The sequence below is a fragment of the Spermophilus citellus genome (assembly GCF_964194105.1).
Source record: "Spermophilus citellus genome assembly, chromosome: 3".
Classification (NCBI taxonomy): domain Eukaryota; kingdom Metazoa; phylum Chordata; class Mammalia; order Rodentia; family Sciuridae; genus Spermophilus; species Spermophilus citellus.
This window is the reverse complement of record NC_138184.1, coordinates 25,071,544-25,095,150: the sequence shown is the minus strand read 5'-3', so window position 1 is coordinate 25,095,150 and position 23,607 is coordinate 25,071,544. Positions and strand designations below refer to the sequence as shown.

Below are 23,607 nucleotides of genomic sequence, written 5' to 3'. Positions count from 1 at the left end.
TTGACTCAGCTATCCCACTCCTTGGTCTATACCCAAAGGAGTACTTTAGTAACACAGCCACATCAATGTTTATAGGAGCACACTTCACAATAGCTAAACTGTGGAAGCAACCTAGATGCCCTTCAGTAGATGAATGGATAAAGAAAATGTGGTATATATACACAATGAAATATTATTCAGCATTAAAAGAGAATAAAATCATGGCATTTTCAGGTAAATGGATGGAGGTGGAGAATATAATGCTAAGTGAAGTAAGCCAATCCCCAAAACCAAATGCTGAATATTTTCTCTGATTTAAGGATGCTGATTCATAATGTGCTGGTGGGGGCAGGGGAGGATTAGATGAACTCTAGATAGGCAAAGAGGAAAGGGGGATGGAGGGGAAGGGAGGGGGTATGGGGGTAAGAAAGACTGTGGAATGAGATGGACATCATTACCCTAAGTACATGTATGAAGACAGGAATGGTGTGATTCTCCTTTGTGTACAACCAGAGATATGAAAAATTGTGCTCTATATGTGTAATATCATTTGTAATGCTTTCCGTTGTCATATATAACCAATTAAAATTTAAAAAAATGAAGAAAAGAAAAAGAATACACCAGAAAAACCAGTTGTCCTCTGATGAACAGAAAGGCTTAATTTTAGTATATTGAAATGTACTGGTCTTTCCCTTCTATGGTTAGTGCCCTGCGTCATATGTGATAAAACTTACCCTTCTTATGTGAATACATGACCAGTGTAACTCCACATCATGTACAACCACATGAATGGGAATTTATACTCCAAGTATATAGAATATGTCAAAATACACTCTACTCTCATGTATATCTAAAAAGATTTTAAAAAAATCTTTCCCTATCCTGAGATCATATTCTTTAATTTTTTTCCTTCCAAAAGCTTTACATCTTGGTGTTATACAAAGAAAGTTAGGTATCAATTCCCCTAGAGTAACTCTTGTGTGTGCTGTGAAGTTGGATGTTCAATGTCATTATTCTTCCGGGATTCCTGATTATCCTGCATCATTTACTGAAGATTATCCTTTTCCTGCTGTTCTGTGGTGTCACCTTGATCACAAATCAGATGCCTATTCATTGGTCTGTTTATGGTCTGACTGATCTTACACCAGTGACATACTACTCCATTATTACAGCTTTAGGATATCTTCACACCCAGTAGAGTGAGTTCTCCTGCCTTGATTTTCTTCCTCAAAAGTGTCTCGGTTATGATTTGCTCTGTGCATTTTCATACAAATTTAGTCACTTTGTCAAGTAATGCAATAAAAGCCTGATGGAATTTCTCTTGGGAATCATATTCAGCTGACTAGTCATTTGGGGAGTTTTTCCAATATTGAGAGACTTTGAGTCCAACAACATAATATCGTCTCCCCCATTTATTGGATTTTATTTAATTTTACTTAATAGATTTTATAATTTTATGTGTAGAAATCTTACTCATACTTTGATAATCCTATTCCTAGGTACTTGATATTTTTAAATACCAATGTAAGTGGTATTTTAAAATTTTCTAGTCTGTTGTTAGATGTGTAATTGATTTATGTATATTAATTCAGATTCAGCTATTACATTATGCTGTCTTACTAATTTTAATAGTTTGTAGATCATGTTGGATATGTTGTATACATAATATGATACTAAATCACTACACTTTGGTACTTATTCTTGAACCCTTCATTTCTTTTTCTTGCCTTTATATACTCCTTTACAAAGTTGGAGAGGTGAAAATAGACATCTTTTTGTTGTTGTTGTTGATCTGAAAGGGAAAGACTCTCTGTTCATAATTATGTATGATGGTGGCTACCTTTTGAAGAAGGAGCACCCTCTCTCAGACCAAGGTGATTCCATTCTACTCCAACTTTTTCTAAGAGTTTTTAAAACATAACTGGAAATGGAACTTTATCAAATGGTTTTTCAGCATCAATCAAGGTGACCACAAGATCTTTTCCCTGTTAATCTATAAATAGAAATAGAACACATTCTCTATTGTGGGGTGCATTACTGCTATGGTTGGCAAAAAAAAAAAAAGAAAAAGAAAAAGAAAAAAACGAAGGAAAGAAAAAAGAAAGAAAGAAAGAGAAAATCCAAACAAACAAACAAGCTGGGGGAAAAAAGAAAGCTTTGCAGTTCAATTCACAATAGCTAAGCTATGGAACCAACCTAGGTGCCCTTCAACAGATGAACGGATAAAGAAAATGTGGTACATATACACAATAGATTATTACTCAGCCATAAAGAAGAATGAAATTATGGTACTTGCCAGTAAATGGATGGAACTGGAGACTATCATGCTATCCAGCCAATCCCCCCCAAACCAAAGGCTGAATGTTCTCTCTGATGTGTGGATGCTACCACACAATAGGGGGGAGAGAATAAAAGTTCATTGGATTAGATAAAGGGAAATGAAGGGAAGGGAGGGAGGATGGAAATAGAAAAGACCGTGGAATGAATTGGACATAACTTTCCTGTGTTCCTATATGAATACAAGACCAGTGAAACTCCACTTCATGTACAACTGCAAGAATGGGATCCTAATTAGGAGAAGTTATATTCCATGTATGTAGAATATGTCCAAATACACTCTACTACTATCATGTATGTCTAAAGAGAACAAATAAAAATATTTTTTAAAAAAGCTTTGCAGAGATCCTGTTGTTATACCTGAAGGAACATAAGGTACAAACTGAGGTAGGGGCTTCTGTCCCAGATGTGGTGGTGCAGGTGTTTGGGGAAAGGACTCCTTTTGAACTTACAGAGGCTTTGCCTGCTAACCCACGGAGACAGAATAAGCTCAGGAATATTAAGGTCAATTTGAAGGATGTGAGTCATGACAACCTAAATATCTACATTCATGAGTTATTTTGTGAATATCTTCCCCCCTCCATTTGTTTTTAACTTTGTTATAACTTTACTCCTGCCTCTCTTTCAGAGTAGGTCCTCCCTCAACTTCATTCACGTGCACACTTAGCAATGAGTGTGTGTTGGCAGGGTGTGGAGAGGACTCTTCTGCTCAGGGCACCCTGTCCAATGAATTCAGACCCTCTGGGCAACAGGATTTTAAAATCTCTTTCTGGGAAATTTCAATGTGCAACTTAGGTTGAGAGCCACGAATCTATACCTTTTTGAAATTGAAGATTATATGTGAAACACAGTCTGTTTCACAAAGGAGAAGTCTAATCATTACAAAGTCAAATAGATAACAGAATTTGTCTCCCAATGGAGACATGACAGGACAAATGAAAGGAAAAAGCCACCAAGAAAAAAAATTTTTTAAAAAGCAAGAGGACAAAGAACGAAAGCAGCACAATGATTATAGTCAATCTACTCACTCGATTTTCTCTGGAAGATCGGTTCGGGTCATGCACACACAATTGACCACAATGGTGACAGTAATAAATACAGTGAACCACCTGAGAGGCCAATGTTAAGGAAGAGCTGAGTGTCACCTTGTCTCCTTGATGTCATCTAGGATCATCTTGATGCTGAAGATGTTCATAACTCTTAGCTAATATTAGCATCATGGTCTTGTCAAATAATAACCACTCGTATTTACTGAATCCCTCACCTGGGCTGAAAACCCTGCCCACTAACTTCTAGCAGCACACAACAATCTATGGCTGGATATTATTATTGATATTTTTGATGGGAGCAAACTGATCTCAAAGCTTAAATAAATTTTCTGAGATCTTGCAGCCAGTTAAACATGGTGTGGAGATGTGGGCTCAGCTCTGTCTATAACAGACCCTTTGGAAAAAGAAAAGAAAATAGAGTCCCTTTTCCAAAATGTCCTTCTGTCCTGAGACTTTCATTTCACCAGACAAGGTGACCTGAAATTCCAACCAGCAAAAGTCTCTTTTATTCTTTTTTTTTTTTTGGTGGGGGGCGGGTTAGGGGATTACCAGGGACTCAGGGGTACTCAACCACTGAGACACATCCCCAGCCTTATTTTGTATTTTTTTTTTAATTTAGAGATAAGATCTCACTGAGTTGCTTAGCACCTCACTTTTGCTGAGGCTGGCTTTGAACTTACAATCCTCCTATCTCAGCCTCCCAAGCTACTGGGATTACAGGTGTGTGCTACCTCACCCACCTAAAAGTCTCTTTTATTCTAAAAGCCAAAGAGAAGTTAGGAAGTTGGAGATAAGTGGAAGGGTACCAGCCTTTATGGGATTGTTTTAGTCAGATCATTTTCCTAATGTAGCTGAGATCAGTCTTATTGAGGAAACAGACTTCTGGGTAGGAATGGAGGAGTCAGGCACCAGGAAGGGACTTACTCACTTGGGAAGAAAATCCTAAATAGAATTAGCTATGCATTGCCACAGAGGAAAATGCCAGGAGCAAGGGAATAGGCAAAGGTATTCTGGAAGTGGAAGGAGACTTTGAAAGGTGAGTGGAAGAGGGTAAACGTGGAAGAAAGGGTGGTTGGGAGGATCCAAAGACAACTTTCTCCCATTTGGACATTTCCTCAGAGCTAGATGGCCTCCTAACAAGATTTTCTACAGGAAAGCAAAGACAGGAAAGGAGAGAGAGAGAGAGAGAGAGAGAGAGAGAGAGAGAGAGAGAGAGCGCACTACTCATCTTTCATCATTTCAATTTGAGCAGAAATATTTAAATTGGCTTTAGTTTTCTGTAAGTGCCTTTAGTGACCCTTGTTTTATGGTTACTTAGGAACACATCTATTTTGAACAGGGAAATTCTATTAATTAAACCACATTTTCTTGCTGATTTACAATTAAATTAAGAAATATGTCCACAGAGGGGGAAACGTTAACCCGGGTTTAAATTAAAGTCATATCTCTACTTCTACAAAACCTTTAAAATGTTATATATTTTGTGCATAAGATTACAAATAAAAATATTCACAGAACGTGTATTTGGAATTGTAATTTTGAGTGAAATATTAATTATAGACCCTGAGGATTCCACACCTTGAAGAATATCTTTTGGGGCTACAGTCACCAAATTGATGAGATTCAAATATATAACTGCTCTATAACATAGACTTTTGTGAGAAAGAGACCCCTCAACAGGTGTCCTATGTAGCTTGTGACTCCACTGAGGAATTATTTACTTCTCAAATCTCAAGATGAAAAGAATATTTACCGGTCACTTGGTTCTTTAAAGGGATCTTATTTCCAATTAGCTGTTTCTTATTTACCTAGACCAAAATCCATGAAGAGGAGTTTATGTATGTGTTATTTCTCTTTGTTTGTAATTTCTGTGTAGATATATATGTAGATATACATGTTTTTAAAGCAACAACTGCCCAAGTAGAGACGACACACTGAGAGAATAATTACTCTAATTTATATCCATTAACTACCTACTTCCTCACTGTAGGTACTACCCTAAGAAGAATGGAGGCTGGACCTCATAACTATCTGTGAGACCTTGAGCAATTTACTAAATACCTCTGTTTCATTATCTGTAAAATGAGGATGCTAATCTCAGGTTCCAAGACTTCTGTACCTAGGACAGAGTTGACATTTAGAAAGTATTTAGGAAAAGGGAGCTTTGCTTTTGAAGAATCTGGAAATCCAATATTCAATTCAGAAAATATAACTTCTACAGGTTAACCATAAAGATAAAACATGAAAACAGAAAATGGAATGCACCTTCATCAAGCAGTGCAGTTTCTTGTTGAGTGTGCAGATGATTCTATGGGATGCTTACTCAGTGAGAACTGTGCAGAGATCCCACAAGCTGTTCCCCCCATGGCAGAGGGTGGGGTGAGGTGGGAGCTCCTTTGTACTGGAGTTTCCTAAGAAGCAGCAGGCCACCATCTGCCAGGCAAGGCTGCTCTTGCATATCAACTTTCTGGAAGTCAGGGCTGAATTAGTCATTGGGAATTTCCAATTTGGACAGTCACCAGGGAAGATCTTTGGAAGCCAAGCCAAAGTCTCTTTTGTCTACTAGCTTGGCTTGCCTTGAAAACAAAATAAAACAAAACAAAAAACAAAACTAAAGACGGCTTCTGCTGCTACCTAAAGCAACTCATGTAATATAGACGTTTGACCAATGAATCCCTAGTCATTATTTTCCCCCATGGCAGGAAACTCAGACTACAGATATTGTAACCTGCTAGTAGTTTTGGAGTGACCTGTAATATTGGCAGTGCCTCATGTCCAGTGAGGTCCCATTGAGGCAATCTTGGAACTGTTTTGGGATATTGGGCATATTGAAGCCACAAATAACTTTATTAATTTAATCTCCTCATTGTCTCAGGATTCCATTGTAAGAAGCTCTACTTTTAACCTCTAAAGAAGGTACTGGACAGAACCAGATTCTAACAAACAGAAGAAGCAACCGTGCAAAGGATACGAGTGGACAGACATTTTGATGGCCGTTCTTCTGATCAGGTTGAAGGGACTGAATATCCAAAGGGCTCGAGTGGCACTAAACCGGGAAATGGTCCTGCCTTTGTTCAGCACCATAAATGTCTAAAACAAAACAGAGCAGAGGTGGATCTCCAGTGAGAAGCAGAAATCCTGACACAGCCATGTTTTTTGAGCATGAGTTGTGTAGGGCCAGGCATGTGAGCAAGAAGGGGCCTGGGAGCCACAAGTCATGAGAGCCAGAGGGAGGTGCAGAGAGTTAGGAGGATCATGGACTCAAAGCCATATCCTCACTCTCCCAGAAAAAGTCCTGTTTTGTGGCTCACGGAGAGTGCCTGATGGACAGACAGCTGTCTGGGGGCTGGTAAGATGCGCCTTGCCCAGGGGAAGATTCTGGCAGCATCATTGTGGAGTTCTGGTTGCATTTAATTCTGCTTCTGATTTGAGGACCGTTCCTGGTCCTGTGATGCTCCTTCTGTTGTCTACTTCCTCCTAAACTCTCTCCTGATTCCTTCCTTTAAGCATTTAGGAGAGTGTAGGCTCTTGGCAAGAGAGAGGAGAGAAAGATATTCTGGTGCCTTTTTATTTTCTCTACAGACCATATCGAGGTAACTGATTCCTGACCTTTGTGACTACCAAACATGTACTCACCATTTTCTTGACTGTGTAGAGCACCTACAGTATGATACAGGTGATGTAACTGACTCAGAGCACCTCTTGTTTAGACTAGTAGTTCTCAAACTTCTTGATTTAAAAAAAAAAATCATTATTTCCCCAAAGTGTTGAGAACTCTAGAGTTTTTGTTTATGTTTATAATTTTTGATTATACCCAAATGTGCATGTGTATATGTGTGTCATTATGGTTTGGACCTTAGATGTCCCTCAGAGGACACGTGTTGAAGTCTTGGTCATCAGCCTGTAGCACTATTGGGAAGTGGTTGGCTCTTTAAGAGGGAGAACTAAGTGAGAGGAAGTTAGGTCACCAGTGATATACCCTTGAAGGGGATATTGGGATCCCAGCCCCTTCCTCTCTCCTCTTGGTTTTGCTTCTTGGCTACCATGAGGTGAGCACTTTTCTTCTACCATGAATTTCTTCCATGATGGTCTACCTCACCATAGGCCCAGAGTAATGGGCCAAGTAGCCATGGACTGAAACCTCTGAGACCATGAGCCAAAATAAACCTTTCCTCCTTTTTAAGTTGATTTTCTTGGATATTTTGTTGAAGCAAAGGAAAGCTGACTAATATATAAGTATATAAATATATAAGTATATACATACAATATGTATGTACATATGTTTATGTATGTGTATATATATCATATTAAAAATGGAGAACTTAGGAAATTTTCAAACACAGGAATGTACAGACACACATACATTCCAGTAGCTGTTCGAGTGATGATGTTATTCCCCAACAACAGCTTCCATGTTTACCACTGTATGCTCAAAAAAACATGCACAAAAAGGACAAATGATATCAAAGTATTACTACAAAAGAGTTTCAACTTCACATATCCACTGAATGAGTTAAAAGACCCTAGGGTTTCCAAGATCATTCTTGGAGGATTACTGGCTCAAATCATTCTGTTTTTTGTTCTCCTTTCCCACGTCCCTTCTCCCAACCTCAAGATCTCTGTCCTCCACCTGCAAAGAAAGCCAACACCTCTGGGGGTCTACGCCAGAGCTCACCCCAGAAGCTGCCAACTTTTCCTGCAAGTTCTGCAGCAGTTGTGTGCTTTTTGAGGATTTGGGTTTAATTAGCTCTTATCATAAATTTCATAAAGATTCAAAGAAACCATCAAGGTAGTGAGTTAACTATATCTCCCACGGACTGAGTCTTTTAGCAGACTGTCATATCACCCAGGGTTCAGGAAGACTCCCTAGGCCAGGTGGAACTGAGACTTCCTCTCCAAGAGCTGAGGGCAGACATACCTACTGGTAGCTCTTACCCGGTGTGTGCTGTAGAAGGGGTCTAGATCCTCCAGGGGCTCCCCGACCAGTTCTGCTGGGAGCTCACCATAGAACTTGGGCAGCTGGTTGCAGGCTTTCAAGTCCAGCTGGGGCCGTGGCTTCTCTTCTTGGTCCTTCTTCTCTCTAGGCTTATCTTTGACTTTCTTTTCTGCCTGATGGGCAGCAATTCGCTTCTCAATCTCCGCCAGTGACTCTGGAGTGAACCGACGGAAGTTGGTCGTTTCCAGGGACCCCAAGGGGAATTCCATTTTTTCATTCTTCTTCAGGAAGAATTTAAACTCTTATGAGAGTAAAAATAAGCACAGAAAGGTGACAGCTTGCTCACTCACCCTTTCCCTCCCATCCATCATGCCCTGATGGCTAGAACATCTTCCCCGCCCTCTTCTTCACCTGCTCCCTTAACTCACAGTAGGCTCCTCCCAGGAACCCATCCCCTGCAGTGCTCATATGTTTATGGGAGACTGTTTATTCATCCTATTCCAGGTACCTCAGGTCTTGTCTTTGCTCCCCAAGCACTAAGTCATTTCTTCTTCACCAGCCTGAAACGCATACCCCTGCCCCAGCTTTGGCCATTTTGCCCTCTTTGCTCATTTTAGGACTGAAGAGTTCCAGGCACTCCCCTACATTCGTTGAACACTTGGGTTCATGATCGACTTTATCTTAAGTCTCATCCTACTTTCTGAACACAATGTTTGATTTATTGACATTTTCAGGATTCCTTCCTTTGAACTTCATTAGGATCTCCTGGTTTCCTGCTCTTTGTTCATGGCTGAACAATTTTCTTCATAACCAGATGAGATCTGAGGTATGCCGTGTTAGCTATGCCCTCATTCTTGTCCTAAATCCCAATCCCAGGTCCATCTAGGGCAGTCTAATTCAGGTTTCTTTGAACCTTGGACAGCTGAGGGATGCTGCTGGGGAACATCAGTGTAATCTAGGAATCATATTTTCCCTAGTCAGCAGTTTCTTCTAGACTGAGATTGCAAGTACACTCCATCGTTCCTGACTCCTCTCTCTCTCTCTCTCTCTCTTCTCTCTCTCTCTCTCTCTCTCTCTCTCTCTCTCTCTCTCTCTCTCTCTCTCTCTCTCTCTTAGTTCTGGGGATGGCACCCAGGGACTCATGAATGCTAAGCAAGTGAACTACCACTGAGGCGCAAACCCACCCCCATCTGTTTCTCTTCTCGCTATAAGCCAATGACCATGTTACCTAGTTAATGGAGACAAAGAGACTCCCTCCACTTTATGCCACCAAACCTCAGCTTACCTTTATACACCCTATCATCCGTGGCTCAGATCAATTCTTTCCTTTGACATAGAATCTTATCCCTTTAACATTACATTTTTGTTTCTCTTCTTGTCTCCTGGCTCATTCCTATCAGCATTTTGAGATACTTAACTCTTTTACAATTTTAAGAATATCCATTTGAGGCATAGCCCATCTAGATCTTCCCTTCTCCCTGTTCCTGTTCTCTGCTGGATTTCATAATTCCTACACACTCTTGCAGGCCTTGCAGCTTGGTTTCTTTCTTTCTTTTTTAATCTGTTCTTTTAGATATACATGATTGTAAAATGTGTTTTGACATATTATACATACATAGAGTATAACTTCCCATTCTTGTGGTTGTATATGATGTGGAGTTAACCTGGCTGTGTATTCATAGATGAACATAGGAAAGTTATGTCTGATTCATTCTACTGTCTTTCATATTCCCATCCCCCTCCCTTCCCTTCATTCCCTTTGTCTAATCCAATTAAATTCTATTCTTCCTTCTCCCCAGTCTGCAACTTGGCTCTGCCCCCACCACACTAAAATATTTCCTTGCAAGGACATCAGAGAACTTTGGGGAGCTCAATTCAGGGGACTCTTCTTGATTCTTATCTTGATGGTCCCACTGGCTATTTTAAACCACTATCTTCTTGAAATACTCTCTTGCCTTGGCTGCTATGACATTCTCTTGGTTTTCTTACTTTCTGTCTGCACCTTCGAAATTTCCTCTTCCTCAGCTTCTCCTGCTGTGCTTCTTTGGGTTCTATGTTAGGCTCTTATTGTGTTTCAATAATAGCAACAGGAACAACATCAACAGCACTAATAATGGCTTAGCATTTACTGAGATTCCATTATGTTCCAGACTCTGGATGAAGTAATTTACACTCTTCATCATATTAAACATCACTGTACCCTAGGAAATATTATTTTCAATGTATAAATGATAAACCAGAGCGGCAATATTAAATTTTCCAAGGATGCATTACTAAGTGGTAGAACCAGTACTTAAACTCAGACACAATCTCCCGAGGCCATTTTCTCCATTCCAGCGTTGCCCATTTTCATTCATATACAGATGAGTCCTGAGTCTTTATCTTGGCCTCTCATGGGTCCTTGGGGACCACACCCTCATTTGGCATCTCACTTAAGTGTCTCATGGGCACCTCAAAATTCAGCCTGCCTCAAACTCATTGTCATCTCCACACCCCTTTCTAGTACCTTCCTCTCCTCTATGGCTCTCTCTCTTTGTGAATGGCCCCACATAGCCTAGTCTTTGCCTGCCCACAGACTGGGTATCACCATAATGTCCTTTTCATTTAATTTCCATCTACAATAAGATACCAGTGCTGTTAATTATTGCTCCTCAGGATCTGCTCTCCATGTGTCTCCGGCCTCTCCGTCACACACTGGCCCAGCCCCTGACATTCTCATGGCTGCCTGTGTGTCCTCTTGCTTCCTCTTTAGCTCTTTCTGACCCATTCTTTAACTGTAAGCAAATATTTCTGAAGTGCAAACCTCATTCTTTGTCATCTTGAGGCCTTTCCAGGTTCCATTGCTCCTCCCTGAAATTATCCTACCACTTTGCTTTTCAGGAAAACCCTTTCTCATTCTTTAACTTTTGGGTGTGAAACAACTTCCTACACCCTACACGAAGTCTGTGTTAGGATTCCCATTTCATGCTTCCATATCTTTCTTCCCTTTCTCAGGAAATCTCAGATTTGTCATTTCTGATTGCTTTTTGATTTCTCCTACTGAATTGTAAGCTCAGTGAGAGCTGGGAACACATCTATTCTGTTTAGCATTGATTCCCTAGAGCCTAGCCCAATGCTCAGCATTTAGAATCTGTTGGCATTGATAGATATTTCTTGAATGAGAAGCAGTAATTCCAAAACTCATAAGTTGAAAAAAAAAACTAAAAAATATTTCCTTTGGAAAAGTGCAGCAAAATCACAGATGCAATTATAAGAATGTTCAGAATGAAAGAAATGATTTTTTAAAATCCATTTTTATTTTTAAATTTAGACAGCATCCCCCAAAGTCAAGTAGAGGGTGGTAGAGGTAGCATTTGAATCTAACACCTCTATAATGAAGACTCTGTTTCCTTCCACCAGATCTAAAGAAAGCTCTCGATCAGTCCCCTATGATGAAGATTCTACCAGCTGAGCCAGTCCTAGAAGAAGTTCGTGTATCCAGCACCCACACTGGGAAACCCTGTTTGCTGTTGCTGGTCCTTCCATGTTCTGTGGTCCTGCGACAAGACCCCATTCCTCTGATACTGTTTCTCTTCCTTAATGCCTTTCAAGATTTTAGCCTGGAAAATTTTCCTCCCTCTCTCCCTCTCTTCCTGCCCACTTGTACATGGTTTTACACTTGGAAAATTCTTCAAAATCAACCTACATTATAGGACTGAACATCTGTCTTGCAATTCTGTCTCTCCTAAAGGTCTATGTGCTGTATGCCCATGTCTTGATGAACAAGGCGTATTTATGCAGTGGTCATTCAAACATTGTTGACTTGATTGGATCCCATGAGTGTCTTTAATTCTTTCCTTTTGAGTGACAAGAACTACTTTGTCTTCCTTGTCTTAGGCAAAAAGAATTACTTTTGGGACAAAATTTGAGTCTCAGGCCTTAGTTACAGAGGAACAATGTAGGACCTTTCTCAGTGATACAGAAATGCAGTGCTAAGGATTAAAAACAGGATCAAACCAGAAATTCAGGCGCTAGAGCAGGGACTTCATTGAAGTTAAAGTGGTCTCAGCCCTGAGACTGACCTTGATGCCAAGTGTCCATAACTCTACTGGGCCACCATAAATTTCTCTGGTCAAGGTCAAGGCTATTCTGAGAGTCGTGGTGAGACTGTGCTCACAGGTGGGATGTTATAGAGTGTGTTATAGGTACAAGGGCCCAGTACTTTCCTCAAGACTTTACAATTAGGAAAGATCAACCAACAGGACTATTCTATTTCTTTTGCCTTCTCAATATCAAGTGGGAGAAGGAATTTAAGAAAAAAGATTGACTTCCTTTAAAGACCTGGGGAAGGTTAAGACTCATTAAAAATAACCTGAGTCCTGGGTAGGGCAGATTAACTACAGGGTGAGTTCTACTCTCTCTGCTCCAGCTCTCAGGGGCCAGACCCAGACCTGTAGAAATTCCTCAGCCCTCCTTACTCATGCTAAGTGATCACTCATAAGGATTGTGGCTCATAGCTCTTAGAGTAGTTCTACCCCTGCATTTCCTCCAATTTGCTTTCCAGAAATGTAGTGTGCTATGAACAAGTGTTCTGTGGGAAAAAACAATGTTGATGAAAATTCTTCCCATTAAAATGCACTTGCTAAAAACTATGAAAGATGTTAACACTTTTGATTGTCCTTTTTATCATGTAATGGTATGCTTTTAAGAAGTTACATCTATTCTTTTTTAAAAAAATTTTACTTTCTGAGTTTGATTTATTTTACTTTATTTCATTATTTCATAATGTTCTCAAGTTCCATCCATGTTCCTGCAAATGACATATTTCATTCTTCTTTATGACTGAATAAAACTTTGTTGTCTATATAGACCACATTTTCTTTACCCACTCAACCATTGATGGTAGGCTGGTTTACAGATTGGCTGTAGTAAATTGTGCTGCTATAAACAGGGGTATGTACGTGTCACTATAGTATGCTGACTTTAATTTTTTAGGATAAATTCTGAGGAGTAGTATAGCTAGGTCATATGGGGGTTCTGTTCCTAGTCTGTTAAGTACTCTCCACACTGATTTCTATAGTGGTTGTACTAATTTACAATCCTACATTGTAAAAGTGTTACTTTCTCTCCATATCCTCTCCAGTATTTATTATTGCTTGTATTCTTGATGACTGCCATTCTGACTGGGGTTAAGATGAAATCTCAGTATAGTTTTGATTTTCATGTCCCTAATTGCTAATTATGTTGAACATTTTTCATAAATTTATTGGTCATTTGGGTTTCTTCTTTTGAGAAATGTCTGTTTAACTCATGTTCATTTATTAATTGGATTATTTGATTTTTTGATGTAAAGATTTTTTTTAGTTATTTATATGTTCTGGATATTAATCCTCTATCAGAGGAATAGCTAGAAAAGATTTCTCTCCCATTCTGTAGGTTCTTTCTTCACATTGCTAATTGTTTCCTTTGCTGTGCAGAAGCTTTTTAATTTGATGCCATCCCATTTACTAACTCTTGGCATTATTTCCTGAGCTTAGGGGTCCTACTGAGAGAGTCCTTGCTAGCACCCATATGTTAGAGTTGTTGACACTATATTTTCTTCTAGGAGTTGCACAGTTTCTGGTCTAATTCTTAGGTTCTTGGTCCATTTTGAGCTGACTTTTGTGCAGGGTAAGGGATAAGGATCTAGTCTAATTTTTCTACATATGGATAACCAGTTTTCCCAGCCCCATTTGTTTAAAAGTCTGTATTTTGCTCAGTGTGTGTTTTTTTTTAAATTTTATTTGTTCTTATTCGTTGTACATGACAATAGAATGTATTTTGACATATTATAAATTCATAGAGTATAAGAAGTTATAGCTATTTTTGAAGAAGGTAGCAGGAAGGTGGGAAAGGGGTCAAGTCCTTGAGAACATAGCTGTACTTGAAACTTGAGTGTTATAATATATAATTTTATTTTAAAAAATTGGTACTGGGGATCGAGCCCAGGACCTTGAACATGCTAGGCAAGCACTCTACCATTGAGCTACACCAGTAACCCTCTATATAAATAATTTTCTATTATTTCTTCAGGCAATTAAATTATAAGTCAATTTGGGGTGTATACTTTAATCCATGTCTACCTTACAGCTCCTGAGAGATCATTGATGACTTAGTAGTACATGATTATTTTCAAGTTGTTATGATCTCATAAGTTTACCCAATCCTGGTCTAACACATGTTCTCTAATGCTGCCAGGAAGGTCTCTGGGACCTGGTTCACCATGGCCAGTGAAAACCCTGAAAGGCACTTTAATGACTGTCTACGTTTTCCATGGGCCTCAGTGCTCTCAGGAAGCCTGTTACCTGTAGGGTTAGTCTGGAGGTAAACAGAATGACTCGTGGGTTGAATAGTATCTATGTGGTATTTTCCCTGCTTGCTCTAGAGAAGTAGATTGAAGCTTTTACAATAGCCTCCATTCTCCTAGTTTACTAATCTAATACCTTAGGACATATCACCTTAATGGGCTCCATAGACACCTCAAAATTATTACCTCCCATGATCTCATCATCATCTCCCCTCAAAACCCAGCTGCTTCTCCTCTTGTGTTTCCTGTCTTAATAAATTGTGCATTTTTCTAACAGCAACGGAGAGGTCCTCCTTCATGCCTCTTCCTCTCTCAAAGCTTCTTCCCTTTTATCAGATGCTATTTTAGACTCTCGAGTATAACAGTAAATAAGCTTGAGGTTTATAACTTTCGGGAACTTAAATGTACCTGTGGGCCTCAGCCAACTTATCTGGACAGCTTCCTGGGACCCTTAATTCCCAACGTAGAAGACTGCAGCTCTGGTGGTAGTATAAGTAGTCTGGAGCCACATCCAAAACACAGATCTAGCTCTCATCTTTTTTTTTTTTTTTTTTTTTTTGCACCACGGATTGAACCCAGAGGCACTTTACCACTGAGTCATATCCCTAGCCCTTTTTTATACTTTATTTTGAGACAGGGTCTCACTAAGTTGGCCAGAGTGGCTTGGAACTCACAATCTTCCTGCCTCAGCGTCCTGAGCCTCTGGGATTATAGGTGTGTACCACTGCACCTGGCTAAATTGGCATCTTTAACCCAGGTCTATCATCTGCATTCCAAATTTCTTGTATCCAACCATCCACTCACCAACCCCCCGCCCCCACACACACACATCCCTGACAATGTATAAAGTCCAACCATCACCTTCATTTTAAGCACACTCTTCCTTTAGTCTCCCCACTCCTTTTAATACATCAAAAGTTCACCCTTCCAGTAGCTCAGGGTCCAAACCTTGAAACTGTAGTTATCCATTACTTTTCTCTCTCAGCTCTTACGTTCAGTGTCTCAGAAAGCCCCCTCCGGAAGAATGGCTGTCTACTTCTCACCACAGCCACTGCCAGCGGTCAAATCCTTGGCCACCCACCTCTGCTGCTACTGCCAGTCCAGTCCACCATCTTCTCTTGCCTGGACTGCTGATGTATCTTCTCAATTTATCTCACCACTAGCGTTTCTTCAACCCCCAAGGTCTGTACTCTTTGCAGCAATCAGAATGATTCTTTTAAAAATACCCTGTAGTGTGTTCCCATAAATATCACCTCTGGAATTTATGTCATTTTCTCCCTTGCTCACTGGCCCCCAGTCCCACAGACTGCTTTGCTCTTTCTGGAATGTACCAAGAACACTTTTGCCTTAGTATCTTTGAACTTGCTATTCCTCTGCGTAATATTTGCTTTTCATTTATAACCACATGGTGCATTTCAAATATTTCCTTGCTAGGGATGAACCACTAACCATTCTTCCCAAAACAATAGTACCTGACCACCACTATATATCCCTTTACCTTTCTTGATTTTTATACCATTTTTCTATTTTTATTTGCTCATAACTTATCTCCTTCAACTATATTTTTTTCTCCATGAAAATATGAACTGTTTGCTTAATTGTTTGAACCCTTAACATTGATAATGGTGCTTGAGATTGTAAGCAATCAACAAATATCTGTTGTTAGTAGGAGTGAAGGAACCACTCCTGGCTCTTTTTAGTGAAGTAGGGTAATTATCAGGCAAGACAACTAGAATATACTTCAGAACAACTAGAAGAGAAGAGTATAAAATTCTTGGCATATATAAAGATCAATGGTTGAAGAGATAGAAATGCTTATTACCCTGATATGTATATAATATACATATTATATACATATATTGAATTGTCATGATATACCCCATAAAGATATACAAATTGAAAATAAATACTTATTGAATAAATGAATAAATATTTAAGGGATATGAATGATGTGAATCAAATATTTATGAAACAGAGCTTCTTATCTGACCTCAGAATGAAATTTGGGGAAAATTGGGAAGAAAAAGTACAAGTATTTAACTCTCACTCCAGGGCAGGTAGAAACTGACCATATCTTATGTTCTTGAAAAGCAGTGGCTTGTGTTCCATAAAAGTTGCTGAAATCCATCCTGCTGTGGATTAAAGCAGCTCTCTGAGGAGGGAAGAGAAAATGAATGCTGGAACTAGGAGGGCCATGGGAGGTGGAGAGGCACTGAACATCCCCTGTATGAGATAGCCTAAAATAAGGGTGTCCATTTCATAAAAAGAGCAGGCAAAGAGCTTTTAAGCACAGAAGAGTTTTGTTCATGAGACAGTAATTTTAGTCTTGGAGGGACTCGGGGGAGGTGTGATCAAGTATACTGGAGTAGAAAGGATATGACTAGATAGCTTGAGCTGCAGAAAAGGGAATAGTTGGAATGTTGGTGCAGCTGCACACATGGCCAGGCTGGTTATAAGAGGCACACAAAAAAAAGTCAGTTTTAATTTCCACTGGTATGACTTAGATGTCTGGTGAAACAGCAAGAATATTGTCAGGGTGTTACTAGGACTGTGGCTGAACCTACCATGGCACTGAGTGAAGAGTGTGACTGAGCTGGTACTGAGAAATAGTAACTGAACTATTTGTATATTTGCATGAAACTCTTGTGCATGGTGCCGAGAATGGAGCTCAGTTCTCTAATTCATGGAACAAATAACCAAGCTGGCTCCCGCACTGGGAATATTGCTGTGATCTCCATGGCAACGGGAGAATGGGATTAAATGTCCTACGTTTGGGGATGTGGTCAGAGTGGTCAAGCTTAGAGAAGATTTTTTTTTTCCTGAGATTTCAACTTTTTATGTAGTCAGTGATACCAATACGTATCTAGCTAAGCTGTCCATTATTCTTAAAATTTTTATCTTTAGATGTTTTATTGGAGTAATAGGGTTTTGGAACATGTGAGTAAGCTGTCCAGAATTGAAGTAGGCATGCGAAAAGGGAAACACAATGAGCTGTTTGGGGTGATAAAAGGGAGACCACAACTAGCCATGATCCTGCCGAGTGGTTAGAGATGAAGCCTCAGTTCTCTGTGGCACCAGAAAAATAGCACCGGGCCATCTTCAAAACTGAATAGTCCCGAGTTATCCCAGAGGCTATGGGAATGGGGCTGGGGGAATCCTTGCTGATCATGACAACCTCTGAGTGATGCAGAGATGACATCTGTCACAGTGCTGAGGAAAATGCATATGCTCTCCATGGTGCTGCAAGAACAAGGAAGCCCCTAGGCTGTGCTTGAGCTGTCCATGGTACTGAACGATCGAGGCCAGGCTGGGGGAGAGCTGCGTGGAGATGGGTTTCTGTGAGGCTTGGAGAGTAACCGTTTATTGTGCTGAATGAGTGTGCCAAGCTGAAGTGATGAGAAAAGCTGTGCTTCTGTAGGAGCAAAAAGGGAAAGAGAAAATAATTGAGAGAAGAAAGGTGGGTGTTTGGGGGGAGAAAGTGCCTAATCAGGTATTTAATCAAAATACCTCCAGAATGGAGGTCCAAATGAAGTTGAAGAGGAGGAATATTTCTTTCTCAAGAGTCCTTGAATTACCAACCAAAAAATGAATAGGAGGGAGACCAGTGGATGAGAGGAAGGAGACACTGTGAATGGAGGAAGGGAAGAAATATGGAAGTATTGGGGAATGAAATGGAGCAGATCACATTATGTGCACATACAGATATGTCACAATGGCCCCTACTATTGTGTATAATTATAATGCACTAATAAAACATTTTAAAGGGTCTCTGCCTCCCTGCTATCTCACCTAGTACATTGAAAATAGGGTCAGAAGGAGAGAAAAGTTTGTTTCCCCAAGGAAGAATTTAAGTTCCATATCACATGATCTGGAAATATTGTTACCCCAGAAACTCAGGTGACAGAGAGCCAGAGACTCTGAGTTGCCATTACTCAAACTACCCAGAAGAAGTAGTGTAGTTTTATTGAAGTAGGCAGTAGGCCTGGCGACAGAAAGCACGGATTCTGATACTGACTGAGTTTTCTGAATTCTATAACCCTCACTTCTGTGATTCATAAACTAGACATGATTACCTCTGCCCTACTCATCTGATGTTATTGGGAGAATCAAATGTATGTGAAAGCACTTTGTAAGCTAAGTGCTGGACAAATGCACAACACAGACATTAATATTCCCATTACACACATGATTTAATAGCCAATAGCCACTTAGTCTGTTTCAATCCCACACCACTAGCTTTCAGCATATAAACTAAACAAACACGTGAGATCATTTGCAATTAAATTCAATATAAAGAACTTACAATGTTCCACTTTACTTCTCTATACACCATCTTTAGTGTGTGAATACTTTTGAATATGATTCAGCTGCCCAAAATAAAAGCATTCATTTAATGAAGTAATTTAAATTACAATAGGCCCAAGAAACTGAAGGAGATTCATGCTGTGGATAAGAGTTTTTATTTTTTAAAAATACAGAATTTACTTCTTTTCTCTTATTCCTAATCCCCCCCTCCCATAATTCCTATTCTATTCAATAGGAATGTAATAGAATATATCACTAAGAGACTTTTGGAATTCTTAGGAGGGGACCTGGCAAGAATAGTGAATTCTTATTATTTTAAAAGTGATGGATTAACATTGCCAGGTATATTTAAGTAAGCCAAAGAATTTGTAAGGATGAAATGGAAGCTTGATTTCAGTTTCATGTCAAAATCACCAACGCAAACAGTTCTTCACCATTTGTTAAGTTCAGGTGAGTTGTCAATTTCATAAGTGATGTAGGCTTTCGAGGGATGCTAACATCCAGGTTCAAGTAGGAGGCGCACACTTCAGAGAACATACAGGAGAAACACATCAGTACTTGTCATTCAATCCACTCTACTATGCTCTCTCAGCCCCTTTCACCAAAGTTTTCACTAAGTTGCAAATGACCTTGAGGGCACCAATTTCAGACAAACTTTCAAACCTCTGCTTTTACTTGACTTAGCAGGATTTGATGCAATTGATGACCCTATTTTTTTTTTCTTGAAATCCTCTCTCTTTGTCCATTCCATCTGCAACTTCCTTGAAAGCTTCTTTTCTATCAAGTCATTAACTATTGGAGCTTCTTGGGATTCTGTCCTACCCGTCATTTTATCTGCCTTTTATAGAAACCAAATCTTTTCTCCCAACTTCCCCTCAAACTTCTCTTCTTGGCCAGACCTGACTACATACTATTCTTTTTTAATACATCCCCCTCTAAATTGGCCTCTTCTTTATCTTCTCTTTTTTAAATGGCACCATCAGAAACTCAGTTGATCTCATAATAAATCTACAGACATTCTTCTCTACTCCAATCACAAAGTCACAACTGTCTCTTATCTGACTATGTTCATAGCAACCAGCATGATCTTTTAAAATGCAAACCTGATCATATCACTCCTCTGGTAATACCTTTCCAAGACTTCCCAACTCCTTCAGATGTGCTTAAATTCATTCACATGTTACAAAAGGCCTGGTACAATCTGTTCCCTGTCCCTCCTTCCATACCACTCTTTCCCTGTTTCTGTACTGTTATACTCGCCTCTCCTCTTTCAGTTACAAGGGTTCACCAACTGCCTTTCTGCTTCGGTCTTGGTAGTGGTTTTTCCATCTTTCCCCAGGCTGATTTCTGTTGCTCTTTCCGTTTAGTTTAAATGTCACTTCTTTAGAACAGCCCTTCCTGACCCTCCAGACTAAACTAGATTTCTTAGTTATTCTTTTGCATAGCATCCTGCACTGTCATGGTAGTTACTTCAGTAATTACCTGTTCACATGTCTACTCCTATCCGAGAAAATAAGGTTCTTAATGCCATGGGTCATATCCATCTTTCCCCTGCCCCAGATCTGAAATAATCTATGTTCAGTCTTCGGGCATCTTCTCTCTCTGGATCCTAATCTTCTCATCTGTGTAAGAGGATTGGTCTATATGTCTATATGTCTACAACGGCCTTTCTATATTGACAAGAAGCCATTTCATTTGAATTCCCTCAGAGGCCTTTGAATATGCTCAGGGAGAAAAGAAGCCCTTTCAATCATAACATAATTAGAAAAATATATAGGGTTTAGAAATATATGTGGCTCTGAACATGGAAGTAAGAGGGTTTGGTTTGTTTGTTTGGTTTTGGTAATGGGGACTGATATTGGGGTATTTTTCCCAGCCCTTTTTATTTGAGACAGGGTCTTGGCTAAGTTGCTGAGGCTGGCCTTGAACTTGCAGTTCTCCTGCCTCACTCTCCCAAGTTGCTGAGATTATAGGCAGTGACACTCAGCCAAACATGGAGTTTTAAGCAGCAAAGGTAAGTGCCTCAAGGTGTTGAGAAGGGACAGAGCAACATGGATGAGAGAAGCTGGCGAACGGATACTGCAGGGGGCTTTTGGCAGAGTGTTTTTATGACTGGATATGTCACAAAATGAATGCCACGTCCAGTGCTCTCTGATCTCTGGGACCCTGAAAAACATGCAAACTCCCACCCAGTCTGCCCCCCCGCCCCCCACACTGGGGACTTTTTATGTGTTTGGTTTGATTGGTCACATCCTGAAAGCATTGGCCTCTAAATGGGACCCCCATCCATGAGGCAATTCTCTGATTGTTAATCTTCTTAAACACTAATTATTTTAGAAGCAAATACATTTCTCATGAACAATAATTCCTTTTTTTCTTTGCTAAGTTTCTAAAGAAGAAAATATGCAAATTCTAATAAAAATTGATGGGTAGAAATTGGTTTTGGACAAGGTTCTGAGGCAAGAGCACTGTGAACATTATGTAAATGCCAACCAACATAATGCAACTCATCGATTTATCCCAGGGAGGCACAGGGACTCAGAAAAATCCCGTGTTGCTGCACAGCTCCTGACGTGACATTGAAGGAATCCGTCTTTTGTTCACAAATCACATTCTGATTCGGTCCTTCAGTTCTGCTTCCCAGTGGCAAATTCTGACAAAAATTGTGCATCTCCTTTTTTGACTGAAGCTTCAAATGTGGCTTCTTTAGAGAGACCTTTCTTGATCTCGCCTGTCTAAATTCAGTGTCCCCTAGATGACCTCCCAAAGTATTCTGTTTTTTATCTTTCCTGGCACTTATCACAGTTGACAATTATATTTATTTATTTGTGTGTTTGTTTAGTGTTGATATGCTCCGTTAGACTGTAAATTCTAGGAAAGCAGAAATGACATTTGTTCTGTTCATGGCTCTGTGTCCTCAATGCTTGGCACAGCGAACAGCGTGTAGCAGATGCTGCATGTGGGTTTGTTGAATATTTGCATGAAATATTGTCATTAAGTAAAAATGGGGTCTCGGTGAGATCGTCACATTCTAAAAAACTTTGTAGCATATGCTTAGTGTTTCAGATTTTTCAAAATGCATTAGATTGAATCAAATGTTTGCATCCTCTATTTTTTTAAACACATTTTAAAAGATTTATCACATTTCTCCCCCAGTGCAGAAAAATCTTTTCATTGGTTAAGAATGCCATTGGTTTAGAGAGGCATCATGGTGCAATGGTTAGGTTCTTGGATTCTGGATCCATACTATCTGAGTTTAAATCCCCACTCTATAAATTACTAGCTCTGGGATTATGGAACAGTCAGTTAACTTCTTTGGGCCTCAGTTTTCTCACTTGTGAGATAGTCATATTAATAGTAGTATGAGGGAGTCATGAAAATTAAATGAGTGCATGTAAATATATGGCTTAGAACATAGAAATCATTTATGTTGATTGTGTTATTAATATTATTATTCTCCAAGGTAAAATCATTAAGAAGAGGATCTTAAAGTGCTAACTCAATCTATTTGATTTCACATCAAACCATGCAATCTCCATGGAATACCATTATCCCCAATGAACAGGGGAAGAATGTGAGACACAGAGAGGTAAAGAATCTTGCTCAAGGGTTCCAGTCAGAGCTGCACCATCAATCAAGATGTTCCAGTGTTTATTATACCCCAGCACCAGCATAATCCATTTCCTTAGGATTCCCTTTCTCTTACCCACATACTGGTTTCCCACACAAGCAGGACTGGAATAGATTGGAACAGGAGATCCAGTGGAATGCCCTCAGTCAGCCACTGAGCCAGTAGTCTGATTGAGATGTTCTAAGTCCTTTGAGGGGACATTTTGTTCCTCACTTGTCTTACAGAGGGGCAATGAGTCAAGAATCAGCTGATAGCTTTTGCATGCTGCTGACCTATGATTGGCCTATGATCAGACAGGGATCCAGCTAGCACTTTTTTGGGATGGGTGGGTGGGTACTGGGGATTGAATTCAGGGGCACTCGACCACAGAGCCACATCCCGCAGCCCTATTTTGTACTTTATTTAGAGATAGGGTCTCACAGAGTTGCTTAGCACCTTGATTTTGCTGAGGCTGGCTTTGAACTAGCCATCCTCCTGCCTCAGCCTACTGAGCCACTGGAATTTACAGGTGTGCACTACTGCTCCCAGCACCTAGCACTTTTTTAAAAAAAATTAAATCTTAGCTTTATTAATTTAGAAATCAAACAAAAATAATGATTGCTTTACCTCTTTGTTAGTACACTGGGTACAGCACTGGAATCTCATGCACATTGGCTCATTGAATCCTCATACGATCATATGAAACAGCGCCCCCCCCCATCAACCCTTTTCCACAGGTAAGGTACTTAAGTCATGAGGCTGTCTTAGCTAAGGTTGAAGTTAGCTAAGCTAAGTTAGCTACTGGAGATCTAAGTTATTATTCTTTTTTTTTAACTTCTGCCAGTCAGTAATGAAAAAAAAATAATACTAATACTGCTTACTCTTGGGGTGTAGTAATAAAGTTTACTAATCCTAAATTTACAAGTTCATGCTTTTTTGAACATATGCAAACATCTGTGTTTCCACCATCATGACCAAGACAGAGAACATTTCCTGCACCTGAGAAGATGTCCCTGTGTCCCTTCCCAGTGGCTACCCCTCTCCCTCTGGAGGTAACTATTATTTG

The 23,607-nt window shown here is 39.8% G+C and overlaps 1 protein-coding gene across 1 annotated transcript in view; it reads right to left on the bottom strand.

Moving 5' to 3' along the window:
* SCN10A (sodium voltage-gated channel alpha subunit 10) overlaps positions 1–8,570 on the bottom strand; it is a gene marked incomplete at both ends in the record, with an annotated part of 91,724 nt that extends 83,154 nt beyond the window's left edge. Inside the window, 3 exons of the mRNA XM_081283225.1 lie at positions 3,345–3,425; positions 6,337–6,455; positions 8,301–8,570. Of these exons, the coding sequence (XP_081139351.1) occupies positions 3,345–3,425; positions 6,337–6,455; positions 8,301–8,570 (470 nt within the window). The remainder of the gene's footprint in view (positions 1–3,344; positions 3,426–6,336; positions 6,456–8,300) is intronic.
* Between the last annotated feature and the right edge of the window lie 15,037 nt (positions 8,571–23,607).